This window comes from Barbus barbus (genome assembly GCF_936440315.1).
Source record: "Barbus barbus genome assembly, chromosome: 28".
Classification (NCBI taxonomy): Eukaryota; Metazoa; Chordata; class Actinopteri; order Cypriniformes; family Cyprinidae; genus Barbus; species Barbus barbus.
The window spans coordinates 6,004,236-6,031,873 of NC_136756.1; the positions used below are offsets into that span (position 1 = coordinate 6,004,236).

At 36.6% G+C, this 27,638-nt stretch overlaps 1 protein-coding gene across 4 annotated transcripts; it reads right to left on the reverse strand.

The window, feature by feature from the left end:
* Window positions 1-408: 408 nt before the first annotated feature.
* On the reverse strand, window positions 409-27,397 carry LOC306847732 (mitofusin-2-like). Of its 4 annotated transcripts, none has more exons than XR_013782180.1 (19): window positions 26,367-26,578; window positions 19,175-19,353; window positions 17,381-17,516; window positions 17,084-17,246; window positions 13,751-13,875; window positions 13,299-13,407; window positions 12,920-13,027; window positions 12,478-12,631; window positions 11,352-11,419; window positions 11,154-11,275; window positions 9,821-9,947; window positions 8,654-8,758; window positions 7,526-7,628; window positions 7,220-7,440; window positions 5,822-5,977; window positions 5,052-5,248; window positions 3,804-3,938; window positions 785-1,839; window positions 416-593 (listed from the first exon to the last, which is right to left on the reverse strand). XR_013782180.1 is itself a non-coding variant. In XM_079381857.1 (18 exons), the coding sequence occupies exons 2-18, from the start codon at window positions 19,347-19,349 to the stop codon at window positions 1,770-1,772; spliced, it is 2,274 nt and encodes a 757-aa protein (XP_079237983.1). In that variant the 5' UTR covers window positions 19,350-19,353; window positions 27,079-27,397; the 3' UTR covers window positions 409-1,769. The 4 variants fall into 4 exon arrangements, 2 of the variants coding, with proteins under 2 accessions (XP_079237983.1, XP_079237984.1); XR_013782181.1 differs by lacking the exon at window positions 26,367-26,578 and adding an exon at window positions 27,079-27,397 and having other exon boundaries at window positions 417-593; XM_079381857.1 differs by lacking the exon at window positions 26,367-26,578 and adding an exon at window positions 27,079-27,397 and having other exon boundaries at window positions 409-1,839.
* Window positions 27,398-27,638: the final 241 nt, after the last annotated feature.

The window sequence follows — 27,638 nt, forward strand, 5'->3', positions numbered from 1 at the left end:
AAATTATTTTTTTTACAGTGTGTGTCGAACATGTTTACAAACTAATAAAGTGTGTAAAGATTGTTCTTTATGCTTTGAAATGATCTCTAGCCAACAGAGACACTTTGAGTACCCTAAATATTTAAATATACTTTTCTTTCTTTCTCCAAAATGTGTTTAAATTGCCGAAAATAATTTGATTAATTATACAATAAATTGAAACTTTCAGCCTTGGCATATTAATGTCCAACTTAAAGGACCTTTAATTAGTTTCCTTTAATTAAGTAGTACATTAAAATGTATTGTGCCTGTCAGAAAGTCATTGTACCATTATCATAATACATGATCATGGATCTTAATTTCATAATATGAATCAACAGCCAATAGCAAATCAACAAGGGGTGGGAAAAAAAACACTTAGTAATCTCTAAATATTCACATATGTACAACAGCCCAACTTTATTTATTTATACAATTAAGAGACATCAGAGATACCATCACAAGCATCATGTTAGAAATCATGTCACATATTTTCATGAATGTTTCAGATGCAAGCATGTCCTTGACCTCAACTATTAATGTGCATCATTGCCATTCATTGAAAACTGTTGGGTCTGTTAAAAAAAAAGAAAAATTAAGATATTAGAATGTCATTTTAGAACAAAAAATGACATTTAGCTTAGCCTTCACAGAGACAAATCAAGCTATCAGTCACTTTATTATTTCATTTGAGTAATAGTGAATGACAATAAATTACAACAGTCTGCATGCTCATCTATACATTACTGTTGACAGATCACTGTACCCTTCTCTTTCTAATGGATCTTCTGGAGACAAATGCAAAAAAAAGCAGCAAAATATACAGTGCACATCACAAGAGCTTCTTCCGATGACGTTCTTGAACACTTGGCACACGTCATAATCCAAACGAAACAGGTTAGCATACACTAGATCATACATATGCAGGAACTAACCGGTTAGTAATGCATCACACACATTTACAGTCTGATTACATTTCAGATGTGGATGAAATAAACATACGATGCAAGTATATGCGTAACTGGCGTCCAGGTTTACATAAATCTGCTTCTCCCATCCAATTCATACATAAATAATAGCATATTAATGTTCGTTTGTCCCATGTTGAAACTAAACATATGATTAGTAGTAAAACAGTGCATGTATGGGGGGGTTGAAGAGGCACTAGAACATATTGTTGATTTCATTCAAAACAATTTGATTTTTAATGTTGCCAGATCAAGGTTTTGGGAACAGTGTGACAAAAATATAATCATTTATATTTGCTGAGATCGACTCACACACTGAGTGGAATGGAGACGCTGCGGTACGCTTACGTAACGTCACATCTGTGACAAAGACCAAAGAGGAAATCCCACATTAAGCTGATGCACGCAAGGCATGCGAGAGCCCATTTAGAAGACCTCTCACTTTTTGCACCTTGCTGTGGCATACTAACAAATCTCTCTGGGAATCTATATAACACAATCTACACAGAGGCACCAAGCACATGACCTCTTAACTCAAGAATAAATAATTACCTTGTATTAAATACAAAAGAAACAAAGTGTACAAAACTAAAGAAAGCTCTCTTCAGAGTGGCACGACACTGTGGTCTCATATGCAAAAAAACAAACAAAATACTGATAGAAAAAAAAAAGCAACATTTGGTACACTCAAATAAATGGCTGAATGCATGGCTAGGAGTTTGATCATCTACAGTAGATATTAAAAGTGCAGCAGTGTGGCGCTCGTAGTGTTCAGACGGATCTCTATCGACCCTGTTGAAGGTACTGCTGGGTAAACATGTTGAGTTCACTGTCCAGCCAGCCGGCTTTATTCCTGTAGGAACCGTAAAACATGTAGTTAGCATTTTTAATATTTGTCAACTTTCAGTTAACAAAATAACATTTTCAAACACTGCGAATAATACAATTATTTTAATGTGCTTTTTATTTTTGGCCAATAAGCTCCGCAAAGGCCAACTTGCGAGATATTTAAATTGTGTCTCTACTTTGAACCACAGAGGCAAAAAACAAAAAACATAGACGCAAGTAAATATTGATATTTATTAGTATGTATATACTGGTGAGTTTATAAATATAAATGTTTAGATATCATTCCAGTGATACCTGTTTTTAAAACATGTCTTGATCATTTTAACTAGAATTTTGCATTCTTTTATTTCGGTTTCGTTGATATGGTTCTGACTGGAAGAAAGAAGAAACATCTTACATTTTTAGTCCATTTACATTTAAAAATTTGGGGGTTTTAAGACATTAAATTAGTGCTGTCAAGCATCCAAAATAAAAGTTTTTGTACTGTGTTTATTTATAACGTATATATAAATACACACACATACAGCATATATTTAGAAAATATTTACGTTAATATTTTTTATAAATTTATATCAATTATATTTTATATTATATATATATAAATATTTAATATAAACAACACTCAAATATATACATGCATGTGTTTGTATTTATATATGCATAATAAATAAACTTAGTAAACACTCATATATTATGCAAACAAAAACTTTTATTTTGATTAATAATTTGACAGCACTACTTTAAATGTTTTTGAAAGAAGTCTTTTATGTTCACCAAAGCTGCATTGGTTTATTCAAAAACCCAGTAAAAACTAGGGCTGTCAAAGTTAACGAGTTAACGCATGCGATTAATCTAAAAATTTTAACGCGTTAATATTTTTTATTTTTTATTTTGCCGCGTTAATATTTTTTAAATGCAAATGAATTGTTTGATAAGGTTTGACCCCAACTTCTTGGCGTCATCACAGCGCGGAAGGAAATCATTGCCTGCGTCCCAATGTGCACGCTATCCATCCTAAATGACATGTGATTTTAGTCATTTTCAATACTATTTAGGGCAGATAGGATGTATAGTATGCACATTGGGACACAGAGATGTGATCATGAGGCGCCGGCCTCGACAGTGAAGCGAACGCAGAGAGCGCGAGCGAGAGAGCGAAAGAGCGAGAGAGCGAGAGAGAGAGAGAGCGAGAGAGAGAGAGAGAGCGAGAGATGTATAAGGGTACAGTGAACCAGTGTGTATTTATTTCAAGATTTTTATTTGTCACATACACAATTATACAGGGTATAACCAGCAGTGAAATGTAGGTGAAATGTTTCTTATTTACAAATACTTTTGATAATAGTTGGGTAAATGTGTACTGGGATTGAAGCGATGTGGCTTGAATAAAGGCTGATAACGGCTGAATTAAAACAAAAGAATAATAAGGATTATGTCTCATACCTGGCGGAGGTGTGAAAGGTTCTGTTTTCATGCATTCCTTTATTTCAACACATTTACAGGTCAATACAATCCAGGACTGTGATTAACGCGATTACATTTTTTAATCAATTGACAGCACTAGTAAAAACTTATTTTAAATTAATTTAATATATTTTAAAATATCATTTATTCCTGTGATAAAGCTGAATTTTCAGCATCATTACTCCAGATTTTCATGACTTTGATAAATATAGACTTCAAAAGAAGAGCATTTATTTGAAATAGAAATCTTTGTAACATTACAAATGTCTTTAGTGTCACTTCTGAACAATTGAATGCGTCCTCTCTGAATAGAAGTATTTTTTTTTATATTTTTCACTATTTAATTGATAAGGTTTAATAAGGTTTTACTGACCCCAAAGCTTTAAAGTGTAGTGTATATATTGTCACAGTGTACTATTCCTGAACAAGACAACATATAAACGGACTGCAGCGAAACAGCAAATGCACAATCAAACAGTCATATGTGATATCACAGACTCCCACCTGAGCAGCTTGGCTTTACTCTGCAGGCCGTCCAACTGTTCGATCTTGCTGTTCAAATCCCCAATTTCATCGTCCAGCTGTTGTCTGGTCACGTCCACCTGCTGACAGAGCTGAGAGAAGGTGCTGGCCAGCTCCCTGTCACAAACAAACAGTGATAGAGAAGGAAACAATGTGAAAAACACAACTACAAAATCAAACATACACTTCATATTTATCATTGCCCCACTAGAGGGCAGCAGTGGTGTTCACATCACAGTGTTTATATAAAGTCTGAATGACAGGACAACATTTGCATTAAAGTTACTGTAAAGATTTTTCTAATGCTACAAAACATTTCTATCTCAAATAAATGCTGTCCTTTTGAACTTTCTGTTCATCCAAGAATCCAGCAACAATGTAGTTAACTACATTAGTTAACATGAACTAATGATTAAAAATATCTGTAAAGCATTTATTAATCTCAGTTCATAATAACAGCAACATTTACTAAAACGTTATTAATACATTATCCCACGTTTTATCTGTTAATATTAATACCTGAGCTAACATAACAGTGAACAGTTGTACTTTATAAAGTTGTAAATTATTATTAAATACGGTAATGTATTACTCAGTGTTAGTTCACATTAATGCATTAATTAATGTCAACTAATGAAGCTTATTGTGAAGTGTTGCCAAGCATCAAGTCAAAATGTATCACAATGGGTTTCCACAAAAATATGAAGCCAATTGAGTAGGCTTGCTGCTTGCACCGCCCCTCGTGATTTTTCTCTAGTAATAAAAATCATTTAATTGAGTTAGAGAACAGACGCTATAGTTAAATCTGAACGCGGCTGCTCAGTGCAGCGAGCCGAACGATCAGATTTCATTTATCAGGTGAGGAGAAGCTGACAAGAAGAGTGAGGTGAGGCGGAAGAGTTACAAAACAAAATGCAAAAATGCCTGTTGTAAAAATATTTTGGATTTTGAAAAGCCTGTTGACTTCTGCCGTTTATCTAAGGTGACTCTGGAAGTTTTTTTTAAACATACAGGGCTCGCAAAATCGCGAGCTATCACTATCGTGTTTTCCAGTCAGGCTACCAAAATGTATCACCACCCGATAGCCCACACCAGTGCAGGCTTTGACCCCAGGGGGTTAATATAAATTTGAACTGAATTCAAGCAGTTGACTCCAAATTGCCGCTAATTTGAAAGTGAAAGTAAAATGCGCACAGCGCTATTTAAAAACAGAGAAAGACTCAGACTTACTGCTGAACCTGATGGCTGCAGTTGGATCCCGTGTAGCTGACGATGAGCTGTAGCTTCTCGCTGGCATAGTCCACAAACTGCCTTTTAAAAGCTCTCTCTTTGGCCCTTGTGGTCCAGGTGAGTCTCTCATACACATACAGCAGCCCATAGAGACCCACAGAGAGAGCGATGAGCCTCCAGCCCACTGCCTTCCAGATCTGAAACGCAAACACAATCCCACCGCTTACATCCCTTTGATATTCCCACAGTTATGATGACTGAAGTCCTTAGACCAGGAGATGACATGATGGTGAGTAAGTGGAAAACATAAGCACACATGCATTTTGGTGCATTAGAGATATGTGTGACCCTGGACCACAAAGCCAGTCTGAAGTCGCTGGGGTACATTTGTAGAAATAGCCAACAATACATTGCATGGGTCCAAATTATTGATTTTTCTTTAATGCCAAAAATCATTACGATATTAATTAAAGATCATGTTCCATGAAGATATTTTGTAAATTTCCCACCGTAAATATATTAAAAACTTAATTTTTGATTAATATTATGCATTGCTAAGGACTTTAAAGGCAATTTTCTCAATATGTAGATTTTTTGCACTCTCAGATTTCAGATTTTCAAATAGTTGCATCTCGGACAAATATTGTCCGATCCTAACAAACCATACATCAATGGAAACTTATTTATTCAGCTCCTCAAAATCTCAATTTCAAAAACTTTACCCTTATGACTGGTTTTGTGGTCCAGGGTCACATATGCTATGTTCTTACCACTCCGCCAACGACTATAATGCCCATTGATGTCCGAGAGGTTAGTGATGCCAATCCTGTTACCATGGAAACCATAAGTTCTTCCTGGGTCATGGATCCTTGAGGGAAAGGAGGCATACTGGTGCTGACCGGAGTGATGGCCAGAGGCCTGGGAACCTGACAACACAAAACACACACTTGATCAGTTAGGACCCAACACAGGACGCTGGGCCCTATCATCTCCACGACGTGGAAAACGCAGACAGAATCATAGAATCCAGTCATAAAAATTAGATTTACAGTATAAAGCGGAACGTCACAGAATCTGTCAAATTCTGGATGAATAAATCACAAGCAGGGCTGCACACTTATTCAAATGGAGACATGGACTAGTGTCTGTGTGAGTAAGTGTCACAGTGTCAGCTAATACACACGTGATCACTCAAGCTCATGCTGGTTTCAGCGTCTGCAGTCTCACTGTATGAGGCCTTTCCTGATCTTCAAGTGTGACAGAAATATATATGAGTGGGAAATATTGTTTTACTTATCTATTGCGATTTTTTTTCTCCACGACTTTGAAATATTTATTTTTTATTCTAGAATCAATACTAATTCACATTTAATTGTTTATTGATTATATTTTAAGGAATATAAGTTTTTTCTTCCATGTTTTAATGGCCCATGTATAGCACTATGTTTGCCAAAAAATAAAATGAATTTTGATAAAATTTTAAAAGGTTAATTTAATTGTTAGTGTTTTATGCTTAATGTTTTGTATTAAATGCAGAATTGTTTTTTCAGAAATTCAGTTTATCTCATAGTGCCATATTATTGGGAATTGTTTTAATAAATTATTAAATGTGTAAAGTTTTATGAATTAAATTAATTAGCCATGCCTTTTCATTAATAAAAATTTACAAAACAAGGAAAATAAAACCAAATTCAAGAACAAAGAAAATGTTATTTTAGTAGCCCCCTAAAAATACTGTAATAAACTGTTGTTATTATTAAATTATTATATTTAAATAATAAACAATACATTTAAAATTATTACATTTTAATTAAAAATCTCTAATACGTAGTTGTTAAGTTATTTACATAATTTCATAAGACTTGCTTTTTGTTTACTAAAATTAAATTTAACCATTAAAACGGTATCCAGAAAAAATGTAAACCAAAAAAATGAATATGAGAAAAAATCTATGAGATTTCATCCAGCCCTAAAGATGCTTTAGATCAGGGCTGTCCCATCCTGCTTCTGGAGGGCCACTGTCCTGCAGGGTTTAGCTCCAAACCCAATCACACTCACCTGAAACAAGGTAATCAAGGTCTTCAGGATTACTACAATCTTCTAAGTTTGAGCTAAACTCTGCAGGATGTTGGTCTTATAAATAAAAGTCCTCAAGTGACATGCGCTACCTGGTCGTTGTAGCCCATGAGAGCGCGGCGTGTGTTTTTGGGACCCAGGAAGCGGTTGACCAGCATGGTCCAGCCCAGAGAGAAGTGGAAGCCGATGTCTTCCTGGAAGTCGCTGCAGAGTTTGTCACAGTTGAGGTCGTAGCTGAGGGCAAAGCACTGTCTGGGCACCATCTTATCCACCTGCTCTCGACTCCCGATGGGCAGCAGGGGCTTCAGGCCCTCTGGAACGATCAGAAGAGTCTCTTTAACATGCTGGTCTTTACTGGTGTGAGCTGTGTGAAAACTCAGCGTATGAGAGATACTGACCTATCATTTCAGTCTGTGTGGTTTGCAGCGCTGCAGTTATCTCACTGGAGCATCTCTCAGACATATTCCTGCCGAGACCGTCCTCTATGTGCTTGTGGAGCTCCTGAAATCAACCATTCAACATCATTATAACATGACACAAAAGATATTTCTATTTTCATGTATTACCACTTCCAAAGATTACACATTAACCTATGATTAAATGTTGTTAAATTAATTTAATGCATTTAATAACAATAATAATACAAGCTCCAGTCTTCAGTGTCACATGATCCTTCAGAAATCCTTCTAATATGCTGATTTGCTGCTCAAGAAACATTATTATTATTATTATCATTATTATCAATATTTAAAACAGTTGAGTAAATTTTTATCAGGATTCTTTGATGAATAGAAAGATCCAAAGATCAGCATTTATCTGAAATAAAAAGCTTTTGTAACATTATACACTCTACCATTCAAAAGCTTGGATTCAGCATAATGTTGTTGTTTTTTTGGTAAATAAATTATAGACATTAATACTTTTATTTAGCAATGATGCTTTAAATTGATCAAAAGTGATGATAAACATTTAATGTTACAAAAGATTTATATTTCAGATAAATGCTGTTCTTCTGAACTTTCTATTCATCTAAGAAACTTGATTTTTCAATAATAATAATAATATTAATAATAAATGTTCTTTGAGCAGCAAATGAGAATATTAGAATGATTTCTGAAGGATCGTGTGACACTGAAGATTGGAGTAATGATGCTGAAAATACAGCTTTGAAATCACAGGAATAAATTACATTTTAAAATATATTCAAATAGAAAACAGTTCAATATTTAAAAATTTTACTGTTTTTGCTGTACTTTGGATCAAATAAATGCATATATATCATACACTATCAGTCAAAAGTGTATGATATATATTATATATAAACTAAAGTATATTAATTGGTTTAATCTTGATACAGCCCTGTGTAAAACTGAAAGTTAACAAGATCAAGGACAAGGGCATAGATGAGATCACATGATGCTACTGGGCAGCTGGGGACTTTCCTTTGTGGAGAGTTGCATGTTGACACTAAACATTAAACAACAGTGGCGGGTGATTGGAGGAAGACCGATTCAAGTCCAACTCACGTTCTTGTACACTTTCAGCACCACTTGTGAAGGATGAAAGTCCAAGTGGAAGTCGTCCACTAGCACAGCCAGTCTCCGGATCTCCTCTGCCATACCGTTAGACACCTTTACATACAGACGGACAGGATCAAACATGGAAACACACTTGTGAGAGAGAGTTTCATAGTGTTTGAAACTTAACATTTAAAATTAAAGTCACTAAAGATTTAAAATCCCTAATCCCAATAATCTGGTCTTCTAGAATACCCATTACCATGAAGTAATGCCTTGTGTGACATTATTCATTTATATGTGACCCTGGAGCTCAAAAGCAGTCTGAAGTCGCTGGAGTATATTTGTAGCAATAGCCAACAATACATTGTATGGGTCAAAATTATCCATTTTTTTAATGCCAAAAATCATTAGGATATTAAGTAAAGATCATGTTCCGTGAAGATATTTTGTAAATTTCCTACCGTAAATATATCAAAACTTAATTTTTGATTAGTAATATGCATTGCTAAGAACTTAATTTGAACAACTTTAAAGGAGATTTTCTCAATATTTAGATTTTTTTGCACCCTCAGATTCCAGATTTTCAAATAGTTGTGTCTCGACCAAATATTGTCCAAACCATACATCAATGGAAAGCTTATTTATTCAGCTTTCAGATGATTTATAGATCTCAATTTCAAACAATTGACCCTTATGACTTTTTTGGTTTTGTGGTCCAGGGTCACATATTTACATTTAAAACTTAAAAGAGCTGAAACAAAAGATAAAAGATCTAACAAAACATAAAAAAACCAAGAGAGAAAAAATGGTATCTTTATCCAGTAGTCTTAAAAACATTATCGCCATTTTTACAAATTTCAAAAGAAAAAACACATCTATAAAAAACAAAAACAAAGGAAATCTCTTAAAATATATACTTTATTATACAACAGTGGCTTCATATGATGTCCCGCCCAAAAAAGTGACATTATGAATGTTTACACAATCTATGAATGTTCAATTTCAGTCAAATTTAAAATAACAATTCTTCTTTTAAAATGTCATGCATGTGCTTTAGTCCAGATAAAATGGCACCAACCTGATTTTTGCGAAAGGCCAAAGTATACTTAGGTTTTTACGTATATCATACTGAAACAGACAGACAAAACTAGTGAGCAGTAAATGGAGCCTCACCTGTTTCTCCACCTCCTCTGTGATCTTCTTGATTTTGCTCTTGCAGTCCAGAGTGAGCAGATCCAGCTGTTTATCAATGAACTCCAGCCTGTCCTCCCTCTCCTCTTTCATCTCTAAACAATGAATCCTGAACAACACAAAAAACATCATTCTTAATATTCCTTCCAGTTTATGCACAATCGGGTATCCTTCAAATATAAAAATCCAGATTCTTTTTAATAAAGCTGATCTAAGACTGTTAGCTTAATATGATTCCTAATCATTCACTGTATCCTAACAATGTGTGATGCAAGAAGAAGCTAAACACTATTTTGAAGGTCGCTTGGTTTTGTGCAGCCATGTTGGGCATCCTTATACATACCGAAAACACAATAGATTAAAATATTTGGACTAATGAACTAAAATATTCTACAGTTTACAAATATGGAACGAATATGACGCTGAAGACTGGAGTAATAGCTGCTGAAAAGATTTTTTTTAGCAACAGTTTGGACAGGACCCTTTTCTATTCTAACATGACAGTGCCTCTGTGTATAAGACACGGTTCAAAAAGACATGATTGATTGAGTCAGTGTGTAAGAACTGGACTGGTCTGCAGAAAGACAAGTCCTGATCCCAGCTGAACTCCTCTGGTGTGACTTTAAATGCAGACCTTGAGCCAAAAACTCATCACCAAACACCAATGACTTGTACATAAGGGTACTGTCATTTTAGACACGTCCAAAACAGAGATTGAAATACAATTGTTAAATACATGAACTGTTTCCATCTTTGTTGCCACAGTTTTGTTAGTGCCTTTTTCTGTTCTAAAGAAGGGGGTCCCAACACTTTTGCCCAAATAGTGTATGGACAAGTCATTGGTGTTTTGCTTACGAATCGTTGACATTGAGAAATGAGATCACGTGGGTGTTTGAATCGAGATCGCGATCTTTTAAAGATTAATCGTTCAGCTCTAATATAGTGTATTTCAAATGAAAAATTAACTGAACTTAACTCAAACATTGTTTTTGCTACTAAATTTTAAATTAGAGTTGCTATCGAAATATATTTGTCTTAACAAACTGGTAGCTGTGGACTGCGAGACAAGGAAGGATCACAAAGCCTTTAAGCTCCAGAAAATCATGCACAATTACACTGTTAATTTTATATAACCAGCAAAATTTAAATACGTCATAGATATTATCCCACACTCCAACATTTGACTTTAGCATTTCTATCTCCTCCTCAGACTGTAACAGCACAGTCGGGCTCTAAGCTAATTCCAATGTCACCAGTGGATCAGTGTTCAGTGTGATGGATTACCGCTAAGAAAAGCAGGCGTCTTTGTGCTCACCTCTGCTCTTGAGCTGCAATGTGCACAGAGTCCATTATCAGACGCAGAGCTTCAGAAATCTGCTTGGCTCTCATCGTGTGCTGCTCGAACTTAGTCTTCACTGCTGACTGCGAGATGCACTCCTGCAAGGACACACGTATATGAGAGTCAGACAGACACATTTCAACCAATGACAGTCTCAAACCCCACAACGCTCACCTCAAACCGTCTTTCAAAGTTCTGGAACTCAAACATTCTCGCTTGAAAACCTTCAGCCAGAGCACCACCTGAAATCCAAAAACAACCTGTATATTCCACCATAATGAAAGCTTGAATTTGAAATGTGAAAAGCTTTTGAAAAGAAAACAATTGAAAGTAAAAATACTCTTATTATAATATTATAAATTGTAAAATATTACCACATATTCAGTTTTTAGTTTACAATACAATTGTAATTTACATTATTTTTTTATATAGTTAAAGTTAAAAATAAAAATGGTAATATTATTATATTGTTAGTATTAGAATAATAACAATAATTATCATTATAAAAATTAATTGGGTTCCTAAAAACATCAGTGTGAATGTAATGTGGACTGGCACACACCAACTACAAATAGGTCTGGGTCAACTTAAAAGTCCAGATACAAAGTGAAATGTTTATTATTATATGACAAAATAATCACAATACTGTAACATTTTTTGGTCTGACAAATTATCATTTTAAAATAGATTTACTAACAGCTTGCACCAGCGCAAACTGTCTTTTGGTGATAAAATAGCACTGTCAGGATTTACTAAAGACCCGCAGTGAAGAATTAGTGCTAAAAAAGGCATGGACAGTTATTTTTGCGCCTGACCTTATTGAATATGCATTTGTAGGAGTTTCCCTTTCAGACGCAAAATTTACGGGAGGAGAGTATTCAGATGAATCATGCAACGTGATTTACTAACATTTGCGCTCGTCAAATTACTGGTATTTTCTCCATTATTTAGCACCCCAAAAAAGCATGTCTTAAAGCAGGCATTAATTGCGCTGCTCTTGGTAGATTGCGCTGATCATTATGGAAATGAACTGGCTGCGACTGCGTTTTTTAATGTGCACATTGTCAATAAATCACACGCAAGAAATGTTCCCTCCCATCAGCGCTTTTATGGATTTTCGCCAATTTGCCCTGTTTAGTAAATCTGGCCCTTGATCTGTTTACTTGCATGTCACCATCATCAGAAACCCATGAACATGAGTATGTGTTGTTAACATATTGAAATATTAAGTTAAAATCACAGACATACTCAAGTAAATATTTTACGTCTGTTTGTGAACTCCTGATGTAAATGTATCTACCTGCTTCAGGCATTCCCTGGGCTTTCTGGACACGCGCCTGAAGAGCTTCTTTAGCCGAGACGAAGAAGATCCGGTCGCCAGCCTGAGCGCGATCCACCACCTGCAGCTCATCCACTAAAAAACTAGTGCAGCGGTCCATGTGCTGCCGTCTCACCTGACAAACACACATTACATTATAACAGTGCAAAACCACCAGGCATCATTCACCTTGGTTTCAAAAAGGTCACTAAAAGGTCCAATTTGGTCACACTTTAACTAAGGAACCAATTCTCGCCATTAACTAACCACTTTTGCCTCAAACGCCTAATTGAAGAAAACAACAACAAAAAAACATGCTTACAGTATTAGGTTTAGCTATCAGGGATGTTAATGGTTTAAAATGCATCTCAGGGTGGTGAGACTCCTAGTAAGTGTGTTGTTTGTTGTGTCATGTAAGTCACACCTCTTCCATGTACTCGGGCTCGTTGGCGGAGGCATCCCAGCGGTTGTTCAGGATGAAGATATTGGGGCTGGAGAGGCGCTCGTTCACTTTGTGAAAGAATGACTTTTCCTTTAAGAGGGCAGAGGGGAGACATGTTTTAATAAGCTGAAACCACTGAGGTCACATGACAACTGTGCACTCTAAAATGAGTGAAACCTCACAAGGACTGGAGAAAAATAAATGATAATCAAAAGATTTATACACAAACTTTGACTTCAAAGAAATGAGTGCAAATACTACTGCAATTTATCGGTCCATAATGCTGTAATATATACCAAAAACTGCATAAAGCTCCAGTCCATAAGCATTTTTCACAAACTGAAGTTCATATTAAACTCACGGTTTGCATTAAAGTGGACTCTGAATTGGCCACCAGCACAAAAACATCAGCATCAAGGCAGAATTTGTCGATCCAGCTGTCCAACTCTGTTGTGACATCGATGCCAGGGCTTGAAAAGGAAGATTTTGTGAGTTTCCAAAAACAAAACATTCCTAATATGACTTTCTAATGCAGTAAATTGGTCATTTAATGCAGTAAGCTTATAATGCCATTGCACTGGTATCCATATATGTCATCTTAACATTAAAAACAGGATCTAGCAAGCAAAGTATCATAATATAATATGTAAATAAAAGCAAAAAATGCATGCAAACTAATTTTAATGTGTGTAGAATTTATAGATCTAGAAATTAAAACAGACAGTGTGTTGAATGCAGTGTTAAATGACAGTGAATATTTCCTAATAGTGTGGTCAACATGTCTCCGGCCTCACAGCACGAGTGTGTGTTTACCTGTCCACAAGCACCAGGTCATCACGCAGCAGCGCACACTTCGCTTTCGGCCACATGACACACACCAGACTGCCTGCGTCCAAATCCTCATCCTGATGTAAGGCATGGGCCAACTGGTTCACCGTCTGCCAATACACACACAAACACACAAACTTTAGCATTACCAAGTACTTTTAACTGGACTACTTTAAAAGTAGATTACCTGAAATTAAAGGAGTCTTATTATGGAAAACATGCATTTATAATACGAGTTAGATTAGATTAAATTAGATTACTATCACTAGTGTGAATGTAAAGTGAATCTGTATTAAAGTCATATTGTAGTTCAAATTGCAATACAAATAATTCACAACACTGTATCATTTGTGTCGTGCAGCCCAAGGCTATATATAAATGACTGTAAAATTAAGAAAAAGCTTTATTTTGACTGTTTTATTTGCTTTTTTTTGTTTACTTGCATACAACTGCCATCAGAGAACTGTGATCAAGTGTTGTTAAATTATTGAAATATTAACTTAAACTCTCAGGGGACCCTTTAAATAAATATTTTGTCTAAGGGTTTCGGCTGACAAAGTTTGGGAACTCCTGACGTGACATGCTTCACAAAATAAAAATAGTATTTTCATTGAAACTATTATTTTTTTTTCTGACTTTTTAAATTAATATCTGATGTATGCAGAAGTAGACTGACTCAGTTTCCACGGAAAGAGATAAGGAAATAAAAACGGAGCTAGTGTACAAACCACCTCTAGTTTTAAAGGTACTATTCTAGCCTATAAATGCTTGTATTTGAGTTGCTACAAATCTTACAAACTTGCAAACCTGTAGGTGTGAGATCTAAAAAAAAAGTGAACTGCAGGAAACCTAAATATCCATGATTGCAAGCACACACCAGAGAGTAAAGCACAGGTAATAACACTACAAGACTTGGCAGAGGAAACCGTATGACCTTTGGCCCACTCTTAGGAACGGAGTGCATCTGTTTATATCATCATGGAGTGTACATGCAGTCAGGGCAGATGGAAATGGCCTCTTTCAGACAGAGAGAGACTCTGGGAAAAGCATTAAGAGAACGGCTGCGTCCCACATCCTGATGAGTGCACACACGTTCACAAGCGTCTATCAGACAGCTGCTCTGTTCACACTGCCTGTGGGCTATATTTAGCTGCTGACCATTGTTCTGCGTGTATGCAAGTCATCAGAAGTCAGATAGAACTGCAGACAAATCCCAGACGTCACAACAGGACACCTGGCATTCTCATGATGCTTACCAAATACTGAATAAATACAAAAACTGACCAATCACTGAGACAGAATGTTTCTCATGGTGAGATCTAGAGCTGAAAAGAATAGCCAACATTTCTGATGAATAATAATTAGTGCTGTCAAATGATTAATCGCATTGAAAATAAAAGTTTTTCTTTACATAATATATGTGTGTGTACTGTGTATATTTATTATGTATATATAAATACACATGCATGCATGTATATATATTTAAGAAAAATGTTATGTTTATATACTACTTTTAGAGGGCACTGTACATGTTTCCTCAGCCCTGATATATATGAATGCATACAAGGTCATGAGACAAGTCCTAAATGACAAAAACGTGTGACCTTGTGACAGCTGGTAGGAAAAAGCCCCTGACTCATGTGGGTGCAATTATAGACAGGAGCTCATGTACAGTCAGGCAAGATCCAGAGAAGTTAATTTAGCACAGGCAAATAGACAACAAAACTTTCTGCCTTATTACTTGTCATTGACATTATCTGCTCATTATTTTCCCATTTCAACACACTGTATGAACAAAAAATGATGCACAATATATCAATGACAGTATCAGTATTTGCTCATAGTGGGCCATCTACAGGTTTATGAATTATGTATATGGAACAATGTTTGAACAATGTGACCCTGGACCACAAAACCAGGGTCTATTTTTCGAATAAATAAGCTTTCCATTGATGTATGGTTTGTTAGGATAGGACAATATTTGGCTGAGATATAACTATTTGAAAATCTGGAATCTGAGGGTGCAAAAAAAATCTAAATATTGAGAAAATCTCCTTTAAAGTTGTTCAAATGGCGTTCTTAGCAATGCATATTACTAATCAAAAATGAAGTTTTGATATATTTACAGTAGGAAATTGACCAAATATCTTCATGGAACATGGTCTTTACTTAATATCCTAATGATTTTTGGCATAAAAGAAAAATCAATAATTTTGACTTATGCAATATATTTTTGGCTATTGCTACAAATATACCCCAGCGACTTAAGACTGGTTTTGTGGTCCAGGGTCACATATTTAATTTTTAGAGTAATAATATTTTATTATATTATTTTTGCTTTCATATATATATATATATATATATATATATATATATTTTTTTTTTTTTTTTTACTAATATCATTAAAAGAGTGTGACAGCACAGTAACTTAATTAGCAATGAATTGGCATTCAGAATCGATATGTATAGAAAAATCTAGTTTAAAGTGTAAATATTGTTTCTAATGCAAATTCTTCACACACACTGTTCTAATTTCCATTATTCAACTAACTGTTATATACACAGTACAATCTACAGGAGCTCTGTTCCAAAACCTAGTAAGCTTTAGTAAACCCATACAGCGCTCTGAACGAGAGATTTAACTCCCTTTATTAGAGAGTTTAATGTTAGCATGTTGTCAAGTAGGGCTGGGTGATATAGCTAAAAATCTCAATAGTGTTTACATATTTTAAACAAAAACTCCAACATTTTGATTGGTACTGAGTTGGTTCTCACAAACTTAAATACCTCTGAAATTTGGTACCAAACAACGAGACATTTTTTCGATACTTGATGGTATCGAGGCAATTTGGTTGGTGCCTAAAAGGTTCGAACTTGATACCCAGCCCTAGATGCTGCCTTAGAATTTATGACCAGCCTTCAAATCAGAAGTGTGCATATGATGCCTTGACATGCTGCCTTTAAAGACAGCTCACAAGGTTTTGGAAAAGAGCAGCCAAGCTTACATCACATGGCCACAGTTCTGGTCGGTGTTCCTGAAATCTGTAGGAACAAGTGCAGCTCTACAGGGTGTCTCCTCTCACGTCAAAAGAGATTACACACCCTCTTTAGCACCTATGGTGTGCAAAGTTCATTTGTGGTTGCTATAGAGAGATGCACCGAGTTACACAAGAGGCCAATTTCCACTCCCAATCCCACAGCATGGATCTTCTCTGACTCAACATGTCAGACACACCCAAACACTCAAACAAAAGAAAGAGGCATCCAAGATCACTTAGGAATGCCATTATGACAATTAAACAGGTAGAGAGCATTTACTTTAACACTCTTTCTTTCATCCGATCCCTCGGTGAGCAGGAATGCTTCATTGCCATCGGTGCCTTCCACTCGTAGGAAGCAGTTGGTGGTGTGCCCGATTCCAGACGGCAGCACTTTGTCCCAGAGCATGGCGTTAATGACAGAGCTCTTCCCATTACTTGTCCTGTTAACATAAATGGTGTGATTTAATCACAAATCATACTTCAAATTTATGGCAAGCGACTGAACGCCTAGCATTCACATAAAAACTGAAGACAATGAACATAAATTTTGCTTTGATGCCATCAAACACTGTACCTGCCAAAGAAGACCACCTTCATGTGTCTGCGGGACAGAACCTCCCCGATGCCTGCCACTTTGGACAGGTATCCTCGCACCTCCGCCACCTGCTCTTCTGTAGTGACAGGATCCAGTTCCTCATCGCTGTAGGTTTCTGGCAACAAAAGAGACCAGTTAAACTACACTTGATTTAAATACTTCACCAACATTTGCAACTTCAAAATGCCTTGATGTTCAAAATTAAAGGCCACTACCAAGATTACATCAATCTTTGTGGTTATCAGGGCATTGCTATTCAGTTGCTAAGGTGTTTTGGGTGAATGTTAGGTGGTTGGTTAATGGTCCAACTCAAAAGAGCCAGCATTCAAGTCTCTATGATATTCACAAAACACTGCTGAGTAAACTTCTTCTCAACTGCTATTTTATATTTATGTACACTCTCTTAAAGTTAGAATAGCCTCCAACTTGTCTAAAATTGTAACGCACCTCCCAATAATCGCAAAGAAATTTATGGTTTGTTACTTCCTATAAGAAACAAAGTCTCAGCTTTCAAATCCTGTACATTTTATCACAAAATACAAACAATAAATTCCATTTTGCGTTACAAATCGCTGTAGCAGCTTCAGTTCAAGCAGCAACACTGGTCTCTTCCGCTTTACAACAAGTTATAGCACAAAATAAACACAAATGAACATCAGAAGGTATGCTGAAAGATACAGTACAACTGTATCACTTAACGATGCATTTATTTTATAGTTTACAATATTAGTTGGGGGAGATTATTTCCTTAAGAAAACTAAACTATCGGTTATCTCTATCAGCAGATATTAAGGGTGGGCAATATGAGCTAAAATTACGATCAAGCGGAGCATCTCTCTCTCTCTGATGAAGCAGTAACGACCGCGGGGAAAAAATCTTTGTCTGTCCATCCAAAGAAATCCATGACTATGTAACGGTATCCACGGTATAGCAAAATCCATATCATGGCACAACACAATACCAGTAGTCACGTTAATACCGGTATAGCGCCCCCCCCAGCAGATATTTTGAATAATTGGTTATCGGTATCGGCTGAGAAATTTAGTATCGGTGCATCTATCTAAAGGATTTGTCAAAAACTGCAATTTGGAACATTCTTAAGAACTTCTTAGAATTTATCTTAAGAAAGACGCTTTAGAGGAGTTTTATGATTCCAGCCCCTGGTCTCTCAATATGTCTCCAGTTCCTTTCTCAATTTAAATATTATGTAAATATTTAAATGTAAATATGGTATATTTTACAGTTTTATTGCCTGTGAAATAATAACTCAATGTTAAATCACTAAGAAAAAGTCATTATAAACCTCTATTTGAGGTATCATTCAGCATTGAAGTACAAATGCTGTACAGAGACAGAACTGGTTTTCAGTGTAAACTCAGTAAGCTTTGGCAATTTTTGCTAAAATGTGATTGACCTCAATTAAACCTAACATGAGACCAAAATCCTTTAAGTAAAATGCTATGAGCTTATGAGCTGCCAGGGTAAATTTGTAAGACCGTGCCTAAAGAAAACCTGAGATGTTCATAGAAAAAATCCCTACACATGAAACGCTGATTAAGCCTTGCTTTCCCCTGAGCCTTCAGCCGTCTCCCTGTCTATTACATAACCTGTCTTTGCTATCTGAGCTATGCTAGTCACAATCAACCAGGTTTCTCTTATAAGCTTGACGGATGAACAGCACGCAGCAGTGTGCTTTGAGCTCCTGAGACACACCACCTCTAGTTGAACAAGGAGTGGAACAAACGAATAGCAAGGAGTAATGAAAGCAGACACCTTCTAGAAAGGCTGAACTCTCTTTGATGTAGGCACCCAGCTGTTCAAAGATGCCGTTGATCTTCTTCTTGGCGGTGACGAAGTGTTTGAGTGGGGAGGCGTTCACCTCAGCCATGAGTCGCTTGTCCTTCTTGCCGATCACACTGGTATTGGGTCGCGGGAAAACCAGAGACATCTCACTAGAAAATAAAGATAAGTCAACAAAAAAAACTCAACCACAACACAGTTTTAAATAGTTACAAAGGTGTTGCCAGGTTGATCAGAGTGGTGTTTTCATTCTTCATTAGTGTCTTCCCAGTCTTTTAAACAGTGCTGTGTAATAAACTATCACACGGAACTAATAAACAAAGAAAGTAATGCTTTCTCATATACCATCGGCATTCAGCTAGTGTTTGAATATCTCTTAAGTTCAAATTATTAATAGTGATTTATTATTGAATTGCTTCTAATTTAGTAAATATGTCAAATAAATATAAATTTAATTGCAGCTAATTTTAAGCATGTTATTTACTACAACAGTGCGATATCATTTATATCAGCTTCATATCACCCTGCTCTCCAAGACATCGGAACGGCAATCAATAAATCTATATTGCTCAACATTAAGTAGAAAAATGGATCGTGTGCATTTCAAAATCAAAATGACAGCGTTTAAGGACAACTAATCTCAAATCATGTGCTGCTGCATTCAGTTTCAACTGGAATCAAATCCACAATGACATTTAAAGCTCCAAGTAAAACAACAAATGTCCTTGTTAGGTGCTGCAGGATTTAGAGTTCACAAATTCTAGCTGTTTAATCTTGTAAAGAGGTGAAACAAAGGGATAAGACATTTACAAGACATGTTCTGCAAATGAAACACAACACAAACACTTGCAAACCCAAACACAACACACCCTGAGAACTGCTCAGAAGCAGAAGAAAAAAAAAACATTCAGCTATATTGTTACACCCGCCTTGAAAAGATTACTGGCCAATCACACTTTAGTTTGTCTGTTCTGCTTGAGGACACTGTACTGGCATCTTTAAGAATATATTATTAATAACCGATCTGGATATTACACTGTTAAAAGAAATTAAATAATACATACATGAAAATTGCTACAATAAAGCTTATATTTATAATGAATAATATAAATATATAATAGTTATAAAGAAATAATTTGAAAACCAACTTTAAAAAAAAAAATTTAGTAAGTTGATTACAAAATTAAATTCTTTCTTGGTTCTTTAATCAAATCGATCCTATTAGGGTATTTTTCACAAATAAAGAAATAGTTAAAAACATGAGCTAAAAGGACATAGCCAGTGCACTCTGATAAATTTGTGTGCACTGGGAATCATCTTTTCTCATATAAAGATTTACTGCTAACACAGTGCACAGTAAATATGATTTGAATATATTATAACATGGTTGGAAAATGGATATATGGCACCACAAACTTTAAAATCAGTGATTTAAAGTCCCGTGCACCTGTAAAGTCCAGCGTCTGACTCTGACTACAGAAAAGGTATCGATCAATGCCAATAATTCAAAAATGCTAAATATTTGTCTGATATACCTGCATTGGTTATATATCAGTCAGCCACTAATATAATTTTCTCTTTATTCATGGATGCAGGAGGAGCTTTTGCAGTAAAACTTCATTCAGGATCATTTGGAATGTTTTAAATAATTCAAAATGGATTTGTGAGATTTCAGGAAATTTCAAAACTATTTGTTTGCATATCTGAGGATGCACAAGATCAAGAAAATGACACAGGCCTAGAAATTGTGACAATATTACTGTAATTAATTGCTGTAATTAATTACTGTAATTAATTACTGCAATATTACAAACAGCGTGGTGCATATGGATGGACGCTCTCTCGTCAGGGCTGACAGAGTAGCAGCAACCTCTGGTAAAAACAAGGGTGGTGGAGTATGCATTTATGTAAATAAATCATGATGTAAAGACTCTGTCATTGTTGATACCTACTGCTCTGCTGAGCTGGAGTTCCTGATTATCAAGTGCAGGCCATTCTATCTACCACGTGAGTTTACTTGCATTGTTGCTGCTGCAGTTTATGTACCCCCGGACGCTAATGCTAACGTGGCTATGAAAGAACTTTGTGCTGCTATTAGCAAATTACAAACCCTGCACCCGGATGGAGCCTTTATCGTTGCTGGGGACTTCAATCACTGCACTTTTAGATCTGTTCTCCCTAAATTTCATCAAAATGTCTCCTGCACTACAAGGGGACATAAAACATTGGACCACGTTTATACTAATGTGAGTGATGCCTACAAAGTCACACCCCTCCCCCACCTGGGTCAGTCTGATCACCTCTCTTTGTTCCTGCTCCCCAAGTATACCCCGGTCATCAAATGTGTGAAACCTACAACAAGGACTGTTAAAATCTGGCTGGAAGGTGCTGACTCCACTCTTCAACATCAATTCCAGCTCACAGACTGGAGTGAGTTTGCTGCCCAGGCCACCACAAACTCTCAGATTAACATTGACATTTACACCAACTCTGTCCTGGAGCACATCAACAGTTGTGTGAGCAGAGTGACCACACACAAAAAAATTAAAATTTTCCCCAATCAGAAGCCCTGGATGAACAGAGAGCTTCACCTCCTGCTCAAAGCAAGAGATGCAGCCTTCAGGTCTGGAGACCAGGAGGCTTACAGCTCAGCCAGAGCCAACCTGAGGAAGGGTATCTGCCAGGCCTAACTCACACACAAACAGAAGATTGAAGATCACTTCAATTCTTCAGACCCCCGGCTTATGTGGCAAGGCATACAATCTATCACAGATTACAAACCACAAACCTAACTCTGTGCCCCCCTCCAGCTCTGCCTCCCTCCCAGACGAGCTCAATCACTTTTATGCTCGTTTTGATCAAAATAATAAGGAGATCTCACTCAAAGCTGAGCATCAACCCAGTGAACTGCCTCTCACACTCTCCACATCAGATGTTTACTCCACTCTGTGCAAGGTGAATGCACGGAAGGCAGCTGGCCCTGACGGAATACCTGGTCGTGTGCTTAAAGCCTGTGCGGAGCAGCTAGCTGAGGTCTTCACGGACATTTTCAATCTGTCCCTGGCCCAAACAACTGTCCCCACTATCTTCAAAACCTCCACCATCATACCAGTACCGAAACACTCCACTGCCTCAGTCCCTAACGACTTCCGTCCTGTTGCACTCACCCCCATCATTGCCAAGTGTTTTGAGAAACTGGTTGCATCCCACTTATAATCCTGTCTCCCTGCTACACTAGACCCATTCCAATTTGCCTATCGCCACAATAAGTCAACAGAGGACGCCATCTCAACAGCACTTCACTCTGCCCTCACCCACCTGGACAGTCAAAACACACATGTGAGAATGCTGTTCATAGATTTCAGTTCTGCATTTAATACTGTAATCCCCTCCAAGCTGATCTCCAAGCTCAGCCAGCTTGGAATCAGCACACCCATCTGCAATTGGATTCTAGATTTTCTGACTAACAGACCTCAGTCCGTTAAGTTAGATAACCTCTCGTCCTCCATCATCACCCTGAACACCGGCGTGCCACAGGGCTGCGTACTGAGCCCTCTCCTGTACTCCCTCTTCACCCATGACTGTGTTCCTGTTTATGGCTCCAACAGCATAAGCAAATTTGCAGATGACACCACGGTGGTAGGTCTGATCAAGGATGACGATGAATCAGCCTACAGGGATGAGGTGCAGCACCTGGCTGTGTGGTGTGCCACCAATAATCTACAGCTAAACACCCAGAGGACAAAGGAGATCATTGTGGACTTCAGGCGGACTAGGAGTCATGCACACACACCCATGTACATCAACGGAGCTGTAGTGGAGCGTGTGTCGAGTTTCAAGTTCCTTGGCATCCACATCTCTGATGACCTCACCTGGTCCCATAACACCTCTACTCTGGTCAAAAAGGCACAGCAGCGCCTTTACTTCTTAAGGAGCCTTAAGAAAGTTCACCTGAATCCCAGGATCCTTGTGGAATTCTACCGCTGTACCATTGAGAGCATACTCACGAACTGCATCTCAGTATGGTACAGCAATTGCTCCGCATCTGACCGCAAAGCACTCCAGCGGGTGGTGAAAACTGCTCAACGGATCACCGGCACCCAGTTAACTCCCATTGAGAACATTTATCATAAGCGCTGTCTGGGCAGGGCAAGAAACATCATCAAGGATGCCTCTCACCCTAACCATGGACTTTTCACCCTCCTTCCATCCGGCAGGCGTTACAGGTGCCTACGCTCTCGCACTAGTAGGCTCAGGAAGAGCTTCTTCCCCGAGGCTGTGACACTTCTGAACGCCACACCACCAATCTAACCTGCACCTGCTTATTACTGCACTGGTCACAGTACTTTACACACATGCATTTGCACTACTCTTATTTTGCACGGACTGCACATTGTTAAAGTTATTACACTATAAACTGTCTAAAGTTGTTACTGTACAAAGCACAGTAAACTATTTCTATAAAATATTGCACTACTGTTATTTTGCATAGAATACATTGTTCTATCAATACTTGCACACACTCATCCAGCTGTATTTATTTATTTATTACCACTGTTCTCATGTCTCTGCTGTTCACAATGTGTATATATAATCCCACATTGCTCTGTTCATAATGTACATACAATCCCTACATTGCATTCCTATTTATATTCTGTATATACTCTGCTCAATACTGTATATAGCAATTCCACTGTACATTCTGTAAATCATATCTTCACTTACTCTGCACTTATATGTATATAAAACACTATATTCTTGCACTTCTGGTTAGATGCTTTTCATTAGCTCTGTACTTGTACTCTGCATAATGACAATAAAGTTGAATCTAATCTAATCTAATGCTTCAATAAAAACAAGAAAACAAGTGTACAAGAAAACCTCACTTGAGTCAGACCTTCGTGTATTCAGAAAACTAAAGATCTTGAGACCCACATCCCTTCTTCAAACCAAGCCAAATTTGGTCATCAGTTCATGAGCATAACCTCAGCTGTACACTATTAACATTCAACGCTGGTAATATCAGGGTTCTTCTGAACATCTGAATGGTGTCATATTAAAGAGTCTGGAGCTGCAGTTGATAAGATACGTGCAAGATCAAGCATTTATGCACTTTGGAAAGTCACCTTAACTACACAGACTAAAAGGACAAATGCAACGTCAATAATGCGTCCAGATGTCGGTCTACACTTAAAATAAGGTAACCAGACAACAAAGGTTGATTTAGCCTGATAATTTACCATCCGTGAAACTAGGGCTGCAGCCATTTGTCGATGTCATCGATTACGTCCATTATAAAAATACTCCTAAATGTAAAATCTCCTAAATTAATTAATCTACGACACGATGAATTTAAAATAATTAGTGAAATGTGCTCATTTATTTTAAATTGATTCTCAAAAGTCTGTGATTTTAAATGTGAGACCCAAATGTTTGGGTTATTTTGTACATTTAAAAGACTGTAAACAGCCAAAAAGTAAAATAGTTGAGAAATACTAGAAAGTACTGCACTAGCAAAGCTACTGCTCACTGAACAAGGCTTAATGTCTTAGCGTAGTATCCATAACCTTAAACACTACTCTTCTGCACAATGGAAACTTCAATGTAACAGAAACGCTTTCAAATGTCAAACATAACTGAACATTAAACATTAATAGATGTTTTCATTCACTCAAAAACACATAAAATAGCATTTCATTTCAAAATTTACTCTCCATATCCAGCCATATGCAAAGCATGCTGGGAACTAACAATCACCTCTAAAATAAAACTGCAAAATTTAGCTATTTATCAGATTTATTAGAGCTATTTATAAGAGCTAATTCTCTTAAAATAAATAGGTAGCCTTCTTTCCTTATTTTTTTTAGTTTAATCAGTTCCTCAATTCAAGCCTCAAAACTGCTAAAGTTTCCTTTAAAGAAATGAGGAAAACACATCTCTTGGTTTTATTAGTAAAAAGTCCTCAATATTTTCTATACAACACTGAATCACAATATCTTTAATGAAATAGTCACTATTTTTAATTATCACCCATGATTCATTTTTTACAGTGTAGCAGAATTTACTGTTATTATTTATTGATCGTTTAACTAAATAATTCATCAACTGATAAGAAAATAATAGATTAATTGAAAAATAATCAATAGATTAGTCGACTAATCGGGAAAATAATCAATAGGTTAGTCAACTAATCGGGAAAATAATCGATAGATTAGTCAACCAATCGGGAAAATAATCGATAGATTTGTCAACTAATCGGGAAAATAATCAATAGGTTAGGCAACTAATCTGGAAAATAATCGATAGATTAGTCGACAATAAAAATAATCGTTAGCTGCAGCCCTAAGTGAAACCATCTGCCAATAATCTGGACCTCATCTGATGTGTGTAGAACAGCATTCTGCCTGTGCATAACCAGGTTGGTTCTATTGCTTCTGAATGTTAAATATAAATGAATATATATATATAAAATGTTTTTTTTTGGAGCAGGTGGCAACATAGTTTAGAAAAAAAGAAAAGAAAAAAGCCGTCATTACCAAATTTTTAATAATTTTAATCACCTTTTAGATTTTTTTTTTACGTTTCTGTAAACAGTCCAGCTGAGTGAAAGCCAAATTTTTTTAACAGTAAAAATATTCCATATCTCTCAAGTAATGAGATCATAACACTGCATGCATTATAATTATACTAGAATTTAGAATGTCATGCAGCAACACACTATTTGTAATTTCATGCCAAGTACTTGGAGATTAAAAATGTGCAATATGCAAATACATATAAAAGCATTTGCCTGAATTACAACTAGGCCACCAAAGTCAACAAAGGGTGTTCCCTATAAATAATTGCACCATGAAATATGCAATATTGCCAAACCACCATAGCTATTACAGGTGCTGTCTGTATACTAAAGATCTCTGTATGCCACACATTATTTCCTTTATCAGGCTCTTGATAAGCAGAGGAAACACAAAAGCATTCTTACTAGTGCATCATTTCACTAAAATTCTCAAACGTTCACACATATTATAAAACATGCTTTGTGTATATTGCTGGTAATGATCTGATCGGGAGATGTGCTTAGCTGAACGCTATCATGTTTTGAACACAAACCACTGTTTAAACAGAAATAAAAACACTGGTTACTGATAAAACAACACATTCTTACCTGGCAATGTGTGTGGGAGCGTGTCTAAAATAGCGAAGATCAAATAAGCCCAATCAGCTTTTGCTTTTTCAGTGACCGAACACATACACTGAGTCTTGATCAAATGCAATCATCATTTTATAACCCATAACACACACTAATATCAGAGTCACGACTTCCACACGAGACCAATGTCACTGACAGCAGCGTTCAGCTCCAATCCACGCCTCTGTGCTACTAGAGTAATCACGTGACTGAATTATACATTCAACAAGCCGGAATATGTAAAATATAGTATAATAATAATAATAATAATAATAATAAGTAGTATAGTATATGTACAACACAGTATAATAAAATATATCCAATATAAAATATATTTCAGTCACACGACCTCACTACAAAATCCCGCCCCCTAAAACATGCTAGCCAATCCCGTGTGAATAATCGCGAAAGCCAGGGGAGACGTAATTCTGATTGGTTAAAAAGGTCGGGCCACTCCCCCTTGACTCTCTCTTGCTGTTTGCTGTCATAGAGACGTGATATCTTTGAGAATCTTTCATTATATCTATATATATATATAACTGGATCAGACAGACCGGGCTATTATCACCTTTCTAACGTTGAAAACGTTCAAATATTCCTAAATGACTGAAGACACGGTGAAATTATATACCTAACATGCACAGCAATAGATTTTTAATATTCAAATATAAAAATCAAATGCGTTTACCAGCAAGGGCGGAGTGATTATATCTTAAAACAGTCCTCGAGCATGTTGATGTCCCAAAATCCTCTTCTGGAAGAGCTTTCTCCGAAGACACTGCAAACTGAAACCGAGACCAGATCCGTGATGTTCACCAGACGTGCTCGTGAGAGAGCAGTGTTGCTAAATACACATGGAAGTCAGTCAAAAAGCTGATGTACGTTTTCCACATCAATATGATGCGTTTTAACTTGACGTTTAACACAAATACGCGTTTTCAACCATGTATTCCTTGTCTATCTGACCGCTGGTCGCACGTCGGCTAGGTGTGACGTCATCTAACTGCGACGGATTATGTTTGACATATTTTGCTTCCTCACGAGGGCGCGCTGCGCAACGCTTTTTATTCAGTGATTTGTACATGGCATAAAAACAAATCCATCTCATACATTCTATTTTAATATTTAAAATTGATATATTTTTAGTAATTTAACCAATTGCGAAGAGTAAAAAGTCACAGGTAGCACGTGACCGCTTTATATTTTCTAAAATAACAATTAGAAATATTAAAGATTAACTTGAAAACG